Source organism: Anopheles darlingi, chromosome 2 (assembly GCF_943734745.1).
Source record: "Anopheles darlingi chromosome 2, idAnoDarlMG_H_01, whole genome shotgun sequence".
In the NCBI taxonomy this organism is placed as follows: domain Eukaryota; kingdom Metazoa; phylum Arthropoda; class Insecta; order Diptera; family Culicidae; genus Anopheles; species Anopheles darlingi.
Genome location: NC_064874.1, coordinates 85781902 through 85799401, shown reverse-complemented (window position 1 = coordinate 85799401; position 17500 = coordinate 85781902). Strand labels below are relative to the sequence as shown.

The 17500-nt window shown below is 50.2% G+C and overlaps 1 protein-coding gene across 4 annotated transcripts in view; it reads right to left on the bottom strand.

Moving 5' to 3' along the window:
* Positions 1-522: 522 nt before the first annotated feature.
* LOC125951531 (mucin-5AC) overlaps positions 523-17500 on the bottom strand; it is a 120433-nt gene continuing 103455 nt past the window's right edge. For all 4 annotated transcript variants that reach the window (XM_049680438.1, XM_049680440.1, XM_049680441.1 and 1 more), the window contains 2 exons: positions 11748-11942; positions 523-3000 (listed from right to left, as the gene is read on the bottom strand). In XM_049680438.1, the coding sequence (XP_049536395.1) occupies positions 2873-3000; positions 11748-11942 (323 nt within the window). In that variant the 3' untranslated portion in view covers positions 523-2872. The remainder of the gene's footprint in view (positions 3001-11747; positions 11943-17500) is intronic.

Below are 17500 nucleotides of genomic sequence, written 5' to 3'. Positions count from 1 at the left end.
TGTTAACGCTACTGCTGCTCCCCATGGTGATGATGATGATGATAAGGATAAAGTAACCGTCGCTTCTTGATTGCAGGATTACTTGTACAAATAAGCCGTGCCATGGCGCTGCCATGGGGATATGGAAAGATGGGCCCTCTGCCTAATTAATCCCAGTGCGCCTCGCTCGCTTCGTTGCTGGGGGGAGAATTCATCGAAAGGATTAATTAAAAGGACAAACGGGTTCGTCCTAGTTTCATGTGTCGTTTCGTGTTAATTCGATTCCCTATTCCCAGGCGGCTAGAGGATCAATTATGTGAATTTTTGTTTTGTTCGAAAGTGCTCCTTGCGAATACAATTCCGCTTCGTTCGCTGATTCGATCCACGACAAGTCATAGCCTTCTCTGGTCGTACCATAAGTTGGAAACGGAAACGTCAACCTCATCCGTTCGTCGAGCAGTCTACTACGGACAGGGAGCGATGGTAGTCAACTTTGGTACAGAATAATTTCTTAACATAAAAAACGACAAAGGCGATGCCAGTTGAGTTGAGTACTCTAGATGTGATTTTTATTTATGCTAACTTTCGATACAAATGTAAGCAAAATCCGAGATACAGTTTTTGAGGAGGAGTGTTTGGTTTGGAGGTTCTGGATGCTGGGTGGGGCGATCGTAGGGAGAGGGAGAAGATGCAAAGGTTCAATGTACCAGAGGAGTACCTTCTTCTTTCGCTCTCTATCGCCGCCGTTACCGCTGTGTTATGACTCTGCGGCTAGTGAAAGCTTTTAACGTATTTAACCTTTTTTTAACAACCCTCGGCGCTAATCCTTATTTGTAAGCGCCCCCTCCCGTCCTCGAAGGTGTTGTGTGTTTTGCACCCCTTGACTTACTTGTTAAGGATTAATAAGGGTTCCTTGAGGAGAGATTAGTTTAATCGAAAACGCATTATCTCTTGTTTAACAGAATGTACAGTACACATTATTTTACAAAATCAAAACGATCGTCAAGAGAGTAAGCGAAAGAGTCAACGAGGGAAATAAAAGTTTAACAAAAAACCGAAAAGCATGAAAACAACCGTCAGTCCACATTGTGTGAAATACAAAACAGAACTAGCACTGGGTGTCCGGATAAGGTACCGTGTTGAAGAAATGAATGAAAATGGAATAAAAATCACATAAATATAAGAAGGTCAAAGCGAAAGGACATTCGGAGGAAAGTTTAAGGAAGAGAAACAACAAAAATCAACAAATAACAAGAAGGTAACCCTACCGGACTAAGTTGTGTAGGTATACCCTCTTCGCGCTCTCCTTTCTTATCTAAACCTGATCTTCTTTGCTCTCCTAACTGGACGCTGATGGGGGCTGGCAGCTTTGGTGGCTTTGGTGACTGAAATTATGATGGGGATACCTTTGGGATGTTTTTTTTGTCCGAAAAGAAGCGTAACAACTTTGCAAACTAAATTGACCTGAGACCTGAGCGACCGACCGCCCTTGCCCGGTTTGAGTGCCACCAACGCCGACCTACTATCTGATGGGAGGAAGGGAAGAAGTAGTAGCACTGGTACTGACCCATTTCGTCTAGCCAAATTGTTCGGTGATTACTTTATTTCTGCTGTTTTTTTTTTTGTTTGGTTCCTGTCCTACACAAGCACAACAAACACATGGGAGAAGACAAACACGTCAGTGTCGGTTCTTCAATTCGTTCTAGCCACACACAGCTTTCCTCTTCCTGCGCCTAATCCTTCTCATCGCATTCGCTAACACATTGTCGTCTGCTCTTTATCACTCTAACTTTCTTATTTTGTTTGTTTCCTTTCTGTGGTTTTATGTGTCTGAAGTGTATTGGTTCTCTTTTCCCGGCTACTTTCGAGTCCCTTTCCTTATCCGTTTCATTAATTCGACTTTCAAAACGTCCTTTCATGCTCTAATACATGTGTGTGTGTGATGCAAATTCGCTTTCTATTCTAAAAAAAGGTTTCACGGTGAACGATGAGCGCGCAATAACGCGTCCCATGTGGGGAGGGGAGCAGACCAGACCTTAGATTTAAATATTTTGTTGTGTAATTTGCTGTCGATAAGTGTCAGTCGCCGATAAGACGACTTCGTCTTCCGATATTGTTCATTAAGTTTCTGGTTTTTTTGTTCGGTTAAGCTGATAGAGTGGCAGAGGGAGTTAGACGAAGGCGAAGAGCGCATTCGTAGGTTCTCCCTTCACTCCCTTCTCTCTCTACCAACAAGTCCAAGACCCAGAGTTCTATGATCCGGAAGTGACATTAGGAGGAACTGGACCGAGTAAAAGAACGGTGTTACCATGAGAAATGTGTTCGTGTCCAAAAGCTCATTGTAGTAGTCCCAGGTTGGGGTGATGATAGTATTGTGTCGCCTGTGTGGCCAAGGATGAATCGAGGATAAAAACGCACTCACACGTACTACATCGCAAAACCGCTGATGTGACCACTTCGATAAGGTCGCAGCGTGGAACAGTTGGGTTGGATAAAATCGACGTCAACGTAGAAGCCGTTTCGTAAGGTTTTTTTTTTCATGGTGGTGGTTAGGAATGGTGTGTCCCCGGCCACAATGTGGACACAACATTTGAACACACGCGTGCCTTCCTGCCCAGTTCCTGCTGCTTCGTTCGCCCTTCGCCTGGTAAACACTATCGGATCGGAGCGAATCGCTATCGCTATCGCACCGGATCGCCGCTATCGTGGTTAATAGTTGACCAGCCTGCTTCGAACTGGCAAATAGGGGTTAAGATAGAGTATTTCGGTAAAAAAGCCTACCGCTTGTTCTGCTGGTGCTGCTGCTACTGCTTCCACACCCAAACACACACTTCCCCCACTTGGTGTACCATCACCGAAGACGTCATATGAGCTCGCGCCACCCGCCTCCACCTTACTGCTTCTCGAGCGAATAGTGGCGCGACTTTTTCCAGAAGCTTTTGAAGAAACCCTTCTTCTTCTGCGTTGTCGGTGTCGTGTGCTGGGACGATTGCTGCGGGAAATTGCCGCGGGAGTCGTGCACTGGAAATGGAAGAAGCATAATGAAAAAACATATAAGTATAGGAAGGATTAGTTGGTGTAAGAAGGATTAGCTGGTGAAGCTGTACGCCTTTTCAGAGACTTTCATCTTGCCCAAGAATCGATCAGGTGCTCTGCCAAGAAGGTTCCCAGAGAAGACAAACAGCTGATAGGGAACAGCACACGGGCACGGGAGATGTGGCATGGTTTCACGTAGCGAAGAATTCCCGCACCAGCAGGGGATAACGTGTCGAAGGTTTATCCACGGTAGGCACGTTTTACATCGTCGCGCACGAATCACCGTTCCGGGCTGGCCCAGGGCTTGCGCTGCTGTTGCTTTGTGTGCTCGCGTGGTATCATTCCGGGACGGGTTCCATTACACGTGTAGTGCTGTCGCTTTCAATTTGTTCACAATGCAGTTATGCCTCCAAAGCACAAGTTCAAATGCTCATCTTGTAGCTTGATATGAGCGCTTCAAATATTTATTTTGAGAAGTTACACTTCTACTCAGCCATAAGGTCAGAGGTCAAATGTGAATCCTTTGAACCGGGATTCATCATCTTAAATCATTCTTCTTCATCTTTTCGAGATACCGACGGCGTCACGACTTCTAGCCAGCTAGACTAGACATGAGACGATGCCGTAGACCGATGCCGTATAGCATCATTGGACATCAAATCAGAAACAAGCAGTTACATGCGAGGTGCCTGAATGTCCGCCAATTTCAATGACATATAGTGGCAGAACGATGATGAGTCACCCGAATTTCCGACATCATCTGCGCCTGCTTCCGACGTGTCCATCGGCAAATAGAACGGGGAAGTTGTCATTTTGCCTTCTCCCTCTCCGCGAGAAATAGATTTTGCTCCTTGAATTAATCAAACAAAGCCCCGATTGGCAAACCATCTCAGTAGCCACATTACCGATCCCAAGCCTACCCTGATGTTTGATGATGTTCTGGATGTCTGATGGCTATCAAAAGGGGCCAAAAAACAAATAACCTCAAAAAGTGCCAAAGAATTAGCCAGCAGTTGTGCAAATGACTGATTCTTCGGTAGTAGTGTACCGGGTCTCGGATAGCGCCCAGCGAATGTTATCCAATTTCCGCTCTCCCACACGCTCTCACACACTCGCCAGACGTCATTTCCTTGGCGAAAAGCGAAAACAACTGACCGGTCGGCCGGTCGGTCGGTCGGTCGGTTGGTCGGGTTGGGCTGATCGATCGACACACAAATAAAATGCGGGAAATGGAACCTTTAGTAACCCTGTCACCGTCGGACTCGTACACGCTCGATTGCGCTGCTCCGGAAAAGGATCATCATCAATCACGTGGCACCGGCACACCACGCACCGACTTGGAAGGTGTGTCCCGTAGAGAAAGGCTCCGTAGAACAGCATCGAACAACAAAATGCCGTAGCATGTGTCGCAATGTGACGCGCGCTGTGATGCAGAAGAAAGTCCCTTGAATTTAGGGACGAGTGCGGGGGAGGGCGAGACCGTTGCTCACTCGGAAAACGGAATTTCGGATGTCCAGCCCAAATTTGCAGGGCATCGCAAAAGGCATTCCGTATTCAAAACACGCTACGTTCGTTCGTTCGTTCGTTTCATTCGTGCTTCCGCTGGAGCGGAAATGCTGGACCATGCGCGGGGTTCTTGGTGCGGTGCGGATGCTGTTGCTGCAGTATCCACGATGCCGGTATTCTCGGCTCCCGTATATCTCTTGCTTTCCCTTTGCGTTCTCGAGTGTTGGCGAGCGGAGCATGCGCAGAGAACCCACCCCCCGGGAGAATGTCGAAGGATGAATGTTAAGGAACTTACAAAGGAGTCGTTCCACCCACAGGGAGCGAAATGGACAAACCAATTACTCATCGTTATCTGGCCGTAGTTGCGTTAGGGGGTATGTAACGAGGGTGTGTGTGTGTGTGTGTGTGTGTGCCTTTTTTAAATGCAGGTTGGCAAAAGCAGGTATTGAACCTAATCGATGAATAATAATTTCTAGAAATCAATCGGATTACAGATGCTGTGAGGATCCGTCTTATGCTCGTATCCCCTGGCCGCTACTTTCACTTATCTGTTGCATAATTCATGACCGGATAAAGAGTTGTGTCCGTACACTGTACCCCACCACCACCGTTTCCGTTTTGAGCGATTCGGTCCGTTTTGGAAACCGAATTTATAGACCAAACTAGGTCACATCCAATATACACTGCAGCTCATAGTAACTGCATTTTCGAACTATTGAAAGCCCTCACCAAAAACCAATTACGGCGGAATCATCGACTCGTTAATATTAATTAAACAGTCTGCACTTTTCTGCCTCTGCCGGACAGCAAGCAACGGAGAACGAACGAACGAACGAACGTGCGGAGGTCTCCGTTAACTGTGAAGAGTCCCCCGCAATTTTTCCGTTATCTCGCCGGCTTCACCACGTTCAGAGGAGAAAACTCTTCAGCGAGACAAATAAATACTTTCAATCCGTCGAAACTCACTACCTCTCCATTGCCAATGTGGCCAAAATGTGGAAAACCCCGACAAAAAAAAAATCCATATCTCGCACATTTCGTTTCCGCTCAATTGCGTTCGGTGGTTCTTCGTTCCGATCTTCTTGATGCTTCAGGAATTCACTCTCAACTCGCTGACCAGCACCACCCAGTGGGTAGTGTTGGAGTTTGGTCTTGAGATAATAAAAACATGAGGAAGAGGAGCTGGATATGAGAGAAGGTGCTTCAGGCCCAACTTGAGCGCTATGTGAAGCGGTGAATCCATTGAACTCGCGCATTGACTCCGGCGTGCGTGCAGTGCGCAAGCAACGCTGGTGAGGTGGCCGGTGGCAACGAAAGCAACGAAAGGAAAGGCAAAGACCGCAAGAGAGGCGAACCTTGCGCCTAGGCACTCTCGCGGTGAACCGGAAAAGAAAAGTAATTAAAGTTTTGGTTAAAACATTTTCATCGTCCCACGGGACGGTGGCTGTCTTGGGAGTTCTAGGAGAGAGAGAGAGAGAGAGATAGAGAGACCATTCTAGCAGCATTCTGGCCACACACTCGGTTCGATCCGATCTTTATGAAGGATTACGTTTGAGGGCGGGGTGTGATAACGGACATGTTGCCGGTTGATTCGCTGGTGCAATATCTTATTTATAAAGGCCATCCAAAGTCACGGTCAGTACACCATCCATTCTATTTCATTTTCTGGATACCTCCTTGTGAGCATTCGTATTGAAAGGTTTGCTAGGTGCGTTGACCTACTAAGTTGCTGCAAAGCTACCGGATGGAGAATCGCACTATCAATGTGACAGGTGACAGTAGCTTTGTTTGAATGCCAGAACATCCTGCTTACTGTGATGCTACATGAGAAAAGCTATGAAGCACAAGATCCTGAACATCTAGAATGTATCGTCGGTCTATCAATGACTCCTGTAGGTTAGCAACGTCAAGCAAGTCAAGTCCCTGTAGCAAACAATCCATGACGCATAGTGGACACCTTTCTTCCGTTCGCAAATGCGGCATTCTATTCCTGGGAGCTACCCGGAAGCACGGTTCTCGCCGCCCTTCCTTACTTCCGCTCGACCGAAACCAGTCGGCAGGAAGACCTCTTCTTTCCCATTCGCAACGCAAAGCTGCTTAATTGGAATTCTGTTTTCCGCCGACCACGTCCCATGTTTGTCGACAGGATTTTCAATTATCGCTAAATTTAAGTGGACGCTCCTTGCCCTCCTCAAGCTCAAAGCGCAGGAGGCAGGCGGCCGGTTGTAATGTCATGCTCCTGATGTAAACTACCTCTCGAGGGTAGGACCCCTAGACACCAGGCATCTCACTTTCATCACGCCAACGCCAACGCCCGGGGGGATGCTACTTAAGAATCAAAAACAGATCCCACCTCCACACGAAAACCGCTGGCGAAATGAGATGACGCTCAAAACCCCCCAAAAAAAACCCCAAGTGTTCACTAAGAATCGGAAAGAAAATGGTCGTGCTGCCTCGATGCGATGGTGTATTTGGTAACTTGGACCTTGGTCTGTGGACAGATCGCGGCCAGATACTAATGGGAGAAGATGTCACACGGGAAATCCGTTCGTAACAGAGACTTTTCACCACCATCGGCCCGTGTTGTGGCTGTGCTTTGTTTGGTCCTTTCTGCCCCCCGTCTGGGGACTGGGTTGACGGTTTGAACTGAACGCATCCCGCGTTGAGAAATTGGGGCCACCAACCGACCAGGGCCAGGGGGGCCAGGCAAACCAACCAACGCAAAATCATCCGGGAAGCAGCAGAAGCAGAAGCAGCAGAAGCAGCAGCAGATGATTCTACTTTACTTCTTTGTCCAACGCAACGCTGCTTGGACGGAATTATGGCTCGCAATTTCATTTATTTTCGAGCCGAAGCACCATTTCACCACTGCTGGCTACGACGACGACGACGACAACGGTGACGCCGCTGTGGAGGAGGCCGATCTGTGTCAACAGCGAAGGGACTCCCACGAAGCCGAGTTTCATAAATTTGTTGCTGCTGCTGCTGCTGCTGCTGCTCCAGAGGCCGTCCGGGCGGGCAAGCGGGCGTCTATTTATAACGCGACTAAAAACCGTCGTAACTGCAACAAGCCAGCGCGCCAACAGCGCAGCGCACAGAGTATAGTGTGTTGCAGCAGAGACACCGAAGGACCGTAGGCTGGTTCCGCCCGCCTTGACGATGGATGCGATCACATTCGGTCGCTACTCCGCGCTGCACTTGTGTGGCCGCGATGCGTGCGTCGCTGTGCGTGTGTGCATGCAGCGATGCACTGGGACCGCTACAAACCCCGTAGTCCTGCTCGCTCCACATACTATGCTGGATGGAAAATCGTAAAAAAAAAAATGCCTTCAACACTTGTGCCCCCGTGCGGTGCGAAGTGATTCGTTTTCATTTTCGTCGTGAATTTGAAAGTAAAATCGGGTCGGCAAATAAAGATGCTACTGATGCACCAGAGCGTGTGTGTGCGCACTGAGATGCTGCTTTGCGCATGCCAGAACCAGTGGACTGTTCTGGAACAAATCAAACCATTTGCGTGGCCATCGGTTGGGGAAAAGTGTTGAACAAATTAAGAACACAACAGCGATAGCAACAAGAAAATCAAACTAAAGCGCAATTTTCTGTCCCTTGTGAGTCGATGGGAAAATCGTCCCAAGAAATCGGTCCAAGATATTGAGGACCTCGGAGTGTGGGTTTCCCTTTTCCCCCCTCCCTCCAAGGCAATACTTTTCGAGATGGTCTCCCCCCCCCCCCCCCCCCCGCCGACACACATAAAACACATGTTTTGCGTTACCGAAGAACCAGGAAACCATTGGGTGATTCATTGGGACGATGCGAGACCGTAGAGTGTTCTGTGGTACCGTGGGCGCAGCATCACCCCCTTTATGCGATGGGAAGCATATGGTGGTGTGGTGTTTTAGGTGAGGAGGCCTTTCGTTTATTTATTATGCTCAGAAAAGGGGGCGCGAGGGGCCGGGGGTTGTGTGGAGTTTGGCTTCCGGGAATTGTGGGGCAATGTGGCTGTGAATCATAAGAACGCCGACGCTCCACCTTCAACAGTAACCCCGGGACGAAGTGACTCATTTGTGGCTAATTTTGGGGAGCACTCGCACAAAATTACCGTTCAAATAACTCATTAACATGCTACATAGCAATGCTGTTGTGTGGCTTATCACTCGCGTGAGTCCCGAGGAGGTGCACCGTCATCGTCAAACACTCGCGTCGTTCACTAGCCGACGATGACGACGACGGTGTCAAGTGCCAGTGACCTCGAATGACCTTTCGCTGCTGTTGAGAAGAATCCTTTTCAGACGAAGCTCTCGGATCGCGATCCTTGGGGCCGGGTACGGCCTGAGGCAAAAGGTCATTGGAAGCCAGCTGAATGTCTGAATGGAACAAGGATATGTTGGCTGAGCGCGCGTGTGTGTGTGCGCTGTATGGTTGTAAAATTTTAATACCAAAACCCCAGCCTCTCGGCTGCCACACACTCGGCCCCTTTGCTTGCCCTGCAAAATGATTACTCGACATTTCTAGTGGCAACGCACGCCAAGCCAGACCAGATGTTGTCAGATTTCTGGGTGCGGTCCCGGCCACTAATGGGTTCGCTTGTCGTAAAGCCACGGCTGCTGCAGCATCCATAGCAGCCACAGATAGAGGTTGAGTAGCACGCCGAACGGAAACCACCGTATCCTAGCATGGAACTGAGCTTCCTTCCGTATCGATCGGACCTCGGTGCTGCTGCTGCTGCTGCTGCTGCCGCCGGTGCTACCGGTATGCTGTGTATGCAGCCAGCACCACTGCAGTCGCTTTGCACGCGAGAGTGAGACAGGCCATGGACGGACAGACACGATGGGTGCGAGAAGACGGCGTGCGGCGGAGGTTATGTACAGCGTGTCGTCCATTCGGTTCAATGCCAGTTCGCCGGCCGGCCGGCCGGCCGGTCTGCCAGTAGTACCCGCGCGGGTCCCCGGTACTCTAGCTCATAGCACATAGCACACATAGCAGGAGCGGCAGCTTTTATGCTCGGAATCGAAAGGAGCAGCAGCCGGGCGCACACGGTATCGTGCCACAGGAGAGTATAGTGGCACTGAACACATAACCCACTTCGTACCGTTTCCGAACGCAGCAGCAGCAGCAGCAGCAGACACATAAATAGACAACCTACCGCCACCCACCCACTCGCTCGCTACCAACCCAACCATCCCAAAAAAAAAGGGAAGTCATGCTACCCGGACCAACCAGGTCCTGCAGCTGTATGTGTGTTATGGAAGGACACCAACACAGCCACACACCGTAGTGCCGGCTTGCTCGGAAGGACAACGCAAGAGAGAGAGAGCCTTGGAGTCCCTTGGCTGTCGAATGGCAGCTCCGCGGTTGCTAGCAGTGAGAGGAAAATGGTGTAGAAAGGATCAAGTCATCCTTGCACAGGCTTCTGTTGCATTCGTTCGGGTATCCTTTGGTTCATTGTCTTGCCGATGGGAGAGAAGCTGTCGGTGTGTCCGTGGGAGTGCTGCGGCTATATACTACAGACGCTGGCGCTGGTGCAAGTTGATTCTCGCTGTTCCCCACCCCCCGCCTCTCTTTTTCTTCTGTCACTTTCAATCACTTCGCAGCGGATGAAATACTATTTGTGGGGATCCCGATTTGGCAAACGAAAAGAATACTACCAGCCTACTCGATTCGGTTCGTTGTTCGTCGACGTCGAGACGTCATCAACGAACACACTCTGGGTTGCTGCTGTGAGACGCAAAAGTTCGCGCGATATTCCATCGCCCTCGAATTGGACCAGCGCACAACGAAATGGTGATATCAATATGATAGCAGTTTGCAACTAGTACCAGTGTTACACCGTTAAAGGCTGCTTGTTCCTGGAATCTGCCCAATGGAATGCTGCCGTGAGCCCTTCAACCCGGAACACTCGACTTCGGGCGTCGGGGCTGCGAGAAACCGAAATCGGACACCGCGTTCGATAAGCGGCTCCACCAACGGAGCATCGGAGAGCGAGCAACAATATCGGGGAAGTGACTGTATGCAACACCCTCTCGCCCTCTTCTCGCGCCGATAAGACGAATCCGGGGGGGAGCGAAAAATTGAAAAAAGGAAAAGAAAAAAAAACCCAAAGCAACGAACGCAAAGTGTGCGATAACGCGAGGGGAGTAGAGAGCGCGGTCGCGCCCGGGAGAAATGAAAACGGAATCTGGCCGGCTAACTGACTTGCGAATCACATCCGTCGCAGTCAACTGCTGCTGCAGTGTTCGAAAGCACGAATCCGGCTCCTCAAAACCCGATAAGGACATGATGGGTGAAGGGGGGCCTCCGGCTGCTGGTGGAGCATGATGTGTGCGTGACTCACTCACAGACGCGCGCACACACACACCCTTACACGTACACAATGTCAGGCAAAGTGAGCGCGAAACTAATCGAAACCGCCACTCTAAGCGTGTCTGCCTGCGTCCTGCCTCCTCCTGGCCAGCCGGTAACGAGGAACAGTTTGATAAGATACAAACGCGTGCTGGCACGGCGACGCACCGCAGGCTGGCCGGTAGCAGCAATGTTTTTTTGGTGCGTCGCGATGTGTACTGATAATTTGATTTTGTTCCGAGGCGCATTTTGCAACGCCTTGCTTGCCGATGAGCTCATACCTTTTTCTGCGACCCATCAAGGAGGCCATGTCGCATTGCCGTTTGCCATCATGGCCCCTCGGTTTTCGCACTTCGATAAGCAAACCGATCAAAAAAAGAGAGAGAGAGAGGGAAGTGGGAGGGGGTTTAAGAAAAGGTTAGCTGGGGCGCCAGTCTCTTATCATGCCTGGCGATTGCACAACGCACACCATAAACGGTGATCGATGGCAAGAAGCACACGTCCTGACACAAGAATTGACTTTTCCAAGTCGATACCAGCGCATGTATCGATGCAGCCGTGTGCCCGTGTGCAATCGGGAATCAAATGGTGGTTCCCTGGAAGGCGCTCTACATTCCAGCACCTAACATTTAACATTTTAGATAACAAACATTTGAATAGAAAATAAAAAACCGACACCCTCTTCGGTGGATTTCCATTGATTCGTTCTAGCCTCCTTATGGTGCCACCGAAAACGTTATCAAGTGACTTCTTTCCCCCCGCCTTATATCAACCCGGCTGGGCTGGGTGTGGCATACAAATTGGAACCATCAATTCTGACCTCCGCGAACTGCGAGCTTGCGATGATGATTGTGTGTGTGTGTCTGTATGAGCATTCGGTCACTTACCATCGGAACCGGGCGATCGTTGGAGGAAGACGGTTGACGAATCTCGATGCTGGGACTGCTGATAGTGGTGTTGCTGCTGCTGCTGATGTTGCTGCTGTTGCTGGTGGTGGTGCTGAAGATGCTGCTGGTGCTGATGATGCTGGTGGTGTTGGTCTCTGTCCTTTTTCGATTCCTTCTCCTTTGTTCCGGAATTGCCTGTTTCCGCGGTGACATCGAGTGGTTGTGACGGGCATCCGGCCGGGGGAAAGAGAGAGGGAAAAAGTCAAGAACAACCGAGCACAACCGTACCGTGGTTGTTGATTAGCTTCCATCCTGGGAGAATGCGAATACACGTCTATCTTCTAATGGACCAAAATGGGTATGGTGGTGGTGGTGGTGGTTAGGGTGTCTATTTGCAGAGTGAAATGGTTCCGGAAGCTACAACAGGGAACAGCGGGGAGGGCGAGGGTGTGATGTGGGCTATTTCCGTTGGCATAATCAGCATTCCGAAAGTGATGAAAGGAAGTGACTCACTACAAGAGGCATTGGCACGTTTCGGGAGCATGGAGTATAAGTGTGTGTGTGTGGATAAGGTTATCATACCGGGGGAACCGGGACCAGGATGCTGTTGCTAGTAGCGGGAGTGTATGTTTTGCGCGACTTTTGAGTGTTAACGAAACAATAGATAAGTTGTGAGGCACGATGGTTGTTTTGCCTTGCCGAAAGGTTAAGCTGTCTGGCACTTGTTGCCACGTCTTCTACTGTCTATCAGTCTTTATCATCACGCGTACCCCGAGGGAGTAAATCCAGGGCAACTCAGACAATCTCCAGGAGCTTCGCTCCCTCTCCTCTCTTGAGGGCAACAGTGACCTGGAACATGGGCCGATGGTCGGTTTTTTGTGTGTTTGTGGAATACAGAACAAAAACAGAAGTGCATTCTCGTGCACTTCTTATCGCTCGAACCGGGGTCCATCGTTCCAGACAGGGCGCTCTTTCGGTGACGCTCCTCACCCTCTCACATTCCCCCGGGGGGACATTGCATCTAGGTCGCGCGTCAAGCATATTATCGGCGGCCTTGATGCATGCGCTTCCGTTTGAAAGATTCGGTGCCGTTGTGTTGTGACATTGTGTTGATAAGGAAGAAATAGTAGCGGAACAGTACAGATTAGCAGCTGCAACCGTCAGTAGGGGACTTCTTATTTCGTATACCGTTGTGCTGGTCGGTCTGAAGAAGCGTTCTGTTTCAGCCAATATACTGCGTCTTCATGTTCATGGCATCTACTTTCCTTTGATTCTGGGATTTTAACGGGCTTTTCTCAAGGGCTACTCTGCCATTACAATGTCGCAACGCGACGAGGCGTGGCAGCAATTTTAACCTGAAGCGCATGAAGGATTTTTGTTCTGACTGACTGGCTGTCTCCCGAGCCGCAGTTCGCGAAAAGTATGTTCAAATATTGTAGCCTCACTTAGATGGAATTGTGTTTGATAGAACGCTTCTATCCGTTTCCACGAGTTCTCTAGAATTAGAAAGAGAGCTAAAAGTGCCGTGTTCCCCGGAGAGCGGAGTTCCGCCCGGATGAATAATAAATGAAGCTGACGGGCGCGGAAGGTTAACTTTCCAAATTATGTTATCCAGCGACAGCCTCGGGTCGGAGGACGGGGAAAGGAGACAAGTTCGCTCAGCGCTCGGGCTGCGGAGCTAGCTTACCCGACCCAGAAACCGGTCCCCGGAATTCGCTAGCTACAAGTTCTGCTAGAATGCGGCCTAGAACCTTCAACATGTGTCCTGCGCTGTTCCGCTCCGGATGCTTACGGTTGCTTATGATGACAGCCCGTCCGGATTGGTAAAAGGAAGGAGGCCTTCTGGCCTTTTTTCCATGACCACTGACGAGGGGAGGAGGAGGGGGGGGGACCTCGCTCGTAAAGTTCACTGGAGCCGAAGTAATCGAAATGTATTGCGCGGAATGGCATCGGCGAAAGTAGTAAAACTGTGGGCGCCTAGCGCCCACTCTCTCTTTTTCTCTGGGCCCATTATGGTTCGGCGTACTGCGTGTGGCCAAAGGCAGGAAAATGGAAAAGAATTTCCATGAACCACTAAGCGTCCTGGGTGGTGTTGGTGGTGGTGTTGGGATGATGGGCAGACAGAGAATTGCCTCGAATCAACTTGAGAACACTTGAGTTGGCTGAGGAAGAAGGACCTGTAGAATTCCGCAGCGTGCCTGGGTGTGTATGTCTGTGACTTGCGGACGCATATCATCGTCCTTCCATACAACAACACATCCTGTTGATTGGAGAGGATATTTAATGAACCAGTCACCTCCCCGCAATGAATGTCTGGCGTGGAGCAACAGCGTGCACTGCGGTCCGACACTCCCGGTTCATTTCCATTTCCTCCTGTTTCTACACATGTGTCCGTGTCGCTGCGTATGTGTGATAGGACACGTACACACCCTTCATCAGCTATTAACGTTGGAGCATTCCGAGATGCTTTTCTCTTCGGCGTCCGACTCTCGGAACTATTGGCGATCTGTCCCACGGCATCGTGGCTGTGATGCGCGCGCATAGGGCTGGCCCCTTCGAAGGGGAAGAGGTGGCACGGTGGTTTGCAATAAAGTGACTTGCAGCATAAAAGAAGCAAACAAAAATTCTTCTCCGTACGACATTGTGTTGAATATGATTGTTGGCGCAGCAGCAGCTGGGTACCAGGGCCACCGTTGTTGGTGCGGTATTAATCCCGTCAACTCACTGGGTTTCCGGTAGCGCCCTTCCTTTCACCAATACCATGCCGCCTGGTGTGATGACGTGGACTAGCAGGATATCAAGAGCGTGGATCCGGTGGTCACTGCCTTCCGCCGAGGATGGCGTGGAGTAAAATATGACCGCAATTTCGGTACACATTTTGGGTGAAAAAGGTGGTCTACACCGAGGGGTCTATACCCCGATTAATAAAGAAGAAGGAGCAGAAGGAGGAGTGGAAGGTGGTTAAAAGTTTTCCTTCAAGACGAACTTTTCCAACAAAATGAGCTTTCTCCCCTCCCGGGTGGCGGTATAAAGGGGGGAGGGATGCTATCAAAGAATAAACAATCGAATAAACAAAAACAAGTAAATGCTTTTTCGCGTGTCGAGGACCTAAGTGAAAAGAAAAAAAAATCCTTTTGCCAAATGAATGAAAAGGCCGTAACCGCCGTTCGGGGAGAGAAAATCCGCACGTGCTCCGTCGTTGTGACACACGCACACTACGATGCAGAGTCCTTTCAACATGCAGCGCGCACACGCACACACGCAGGAGACGCAGAGACAGGATTTCATTTTCCATCGTAGCAGACATTGCCCGCTGATTTCCATGGAGAGCACTCCCCGTCTCGCTTTGCTTGGCGGCGCTTGCTGAGCGCCTCAGGGGTTTGTGGCGTGTTTTCCAAGAGGCGAAAATCGATTTTCATCTTGGCATCGGCAATCTCACACTACCACAACCATACCATCGGCGGGTGTCGGCGGTCCAGACGCGGGGGGGAGGGACCGCACTTACTCACTAGCACTAGCACCACTTGCAGAATTGTGCGTGGCCATTAATGTTTATATTATTTCACCCCCGCACCACTCGCAATGGTCACCCTTTGCACGCGATCCCTGATGCTTATCCTTGCTAACGGTTCCGGTCCGCCACATTAGCTTCCTTTGGCGCACCCTTCTTTGTGTCACGCGAGCTCACTAACACATACACACACAGCAGCAGCAGTACATCGCACACGCCGGGGGTTCGCTATAATCCTCTGCGAATGCGATATCCTTTTACCTTGCCGCTACCGTCGCCGCCTACTAGCTGTGCGTCTCGAAGGATGTTCTTTGTTTTCATCGTCTACAACACCGTGCACACCAAGAGCCCACTATATAATCCGCTGGAAAATGGCGTGAAAAGCGTACGATGAGTTTAAATTGATAAGTACAAATGAAGGGGGGGCAAGGGCGACACTTTCTTCGCTCCTCGGAGAGGTGTTGAAGGTATCGAAACGGTTTGAAATGATTCGAAATTCCTTCTCGTACCGCTCACACCTTGGCAACGGCAACGGCGTGCTAAGGGCAAAGGTTGCTTAGCTTTGAAATGGATGCCATAGCCAATGGAACAACGGCAAGGAAATGATTCCAACGTGTTCCACCATCACAAATTAAACTTAATTGTTCTCGCGCGCCCGGAGGACCGCGAATGAAGCAATAGCAGCCGAAAGGTTTCATGGGCTGGTGCGGGAGTTAGAATGGTTGCAAAGAATGCATTCGTTTATTTGGAGGACATTTAGGAACGCTCCCAACACAGGGATGCCGCCTTATTTCACTGATAAGATTTGCAATGAGCATGGGCGAGGGGGGCGACGATTCATTTGCATATCCACAACTTCTTCATTGTGGAAAGGATTAACGCGGTGCGTGTCGCGTGTCTTTGCACAATAAATGGGAATTGATCCGACGGCCCTTATGGCGTCACTCTTTGAGAGCGAGGGAGACAGGGGCGAGCAACAGGGGGAATTGAAACGCCTTTTCTACTAAATCGCAAAATGGTTGTTAATGTGCACGAGTACGATTACGACAGCACACGTTACAGGGTACACAACAATGTACAACACGCCCCACAAATCCATCTCGGTCAACTCGGAATGAGCAACGCCCGGCGATGATTGCCGAATCAGTGTTTGTAATTGCTGGACCGACACCGCGAGCGCGAGATAAGGCTAATGATGCGATTGATTGTACCGAAATCGATCGAGCACGGACGACCGGAATGACATAGGCACATGGATGATTCAGCCTTATTTAGTCCAAATTGGTTTTGGAGACAATTATCCACGTTCTACAAACTAGTTCATTATTTGTCCTGTGTTGTGTCCACCATTTTGCGATCGAGAAACATTATTTGGCGTTTATGCATATTTATAAAGTGTTGGGAAGGAACGATAGAACGAACGAAAGCGTGCGCGCGCCCCTGTTATTTGCCGGGCGTTGTGACCTTCGATTCACAGAGCCGCTAGTCTAACCCGTTTCCCGGTTTTAGCCAAACATCTGGTCCCGGGATGGTCTTCGCTCCCCGGCACACGGATCCCAGGCGTGAGCAATAAGCGATAACAACAGAACGGGTACCAGAAGAGGAGAAGACGAACGGACGGCGAATGATGGGGAGACTCACAAGCAGAGGCCTCAACCGAATGGATTGTTTATTGCATGGCGGATCGTTTCGCGCGATGGCCTTACACCGAACCATTCGCGCTGGTATGGCGAGAACAAACAAAGAAGACCCGCGTACCGAGATGAACTGACTGGTAAGGGGATGAAATTTGGAAGAAAATTGGAGGCATGACCAGTCGGCTGGAGAGCAAAAAAAAAAAAAGAAGGGAGAGAGTGAAATGGGTGCGAGCGATTCCATTTTATCGAAGGAACGAAACGTACGGCACGAATTGAGGTCATATGGTCGCCACGATCGCCAACTGAAATGCGATGCGCGATGAGACGCGAAGCCGTGTGGAAGGCCATGTGCCGGATCGGCGGATGGTGACGTCATGGTGCAGCCGCAACGGTTGTGCGTTTGCCGGCGCCGTTCACGGCCATTCGCTTGGTGGCAAGGAATCATGATGTGTCGCTAATCATTTCGTGCACGCAAAACGCGCCTTTCGGTCGGCGGTCGTGGTGCAGTTTTTGGGACGAGCAAATCATTTGCAAGATCACGTACCAGCAGTAGAGACCTGAGGCCTGGTGCCGGGAGGGGAGTGACTGTCGAGAAGCGTGAACAG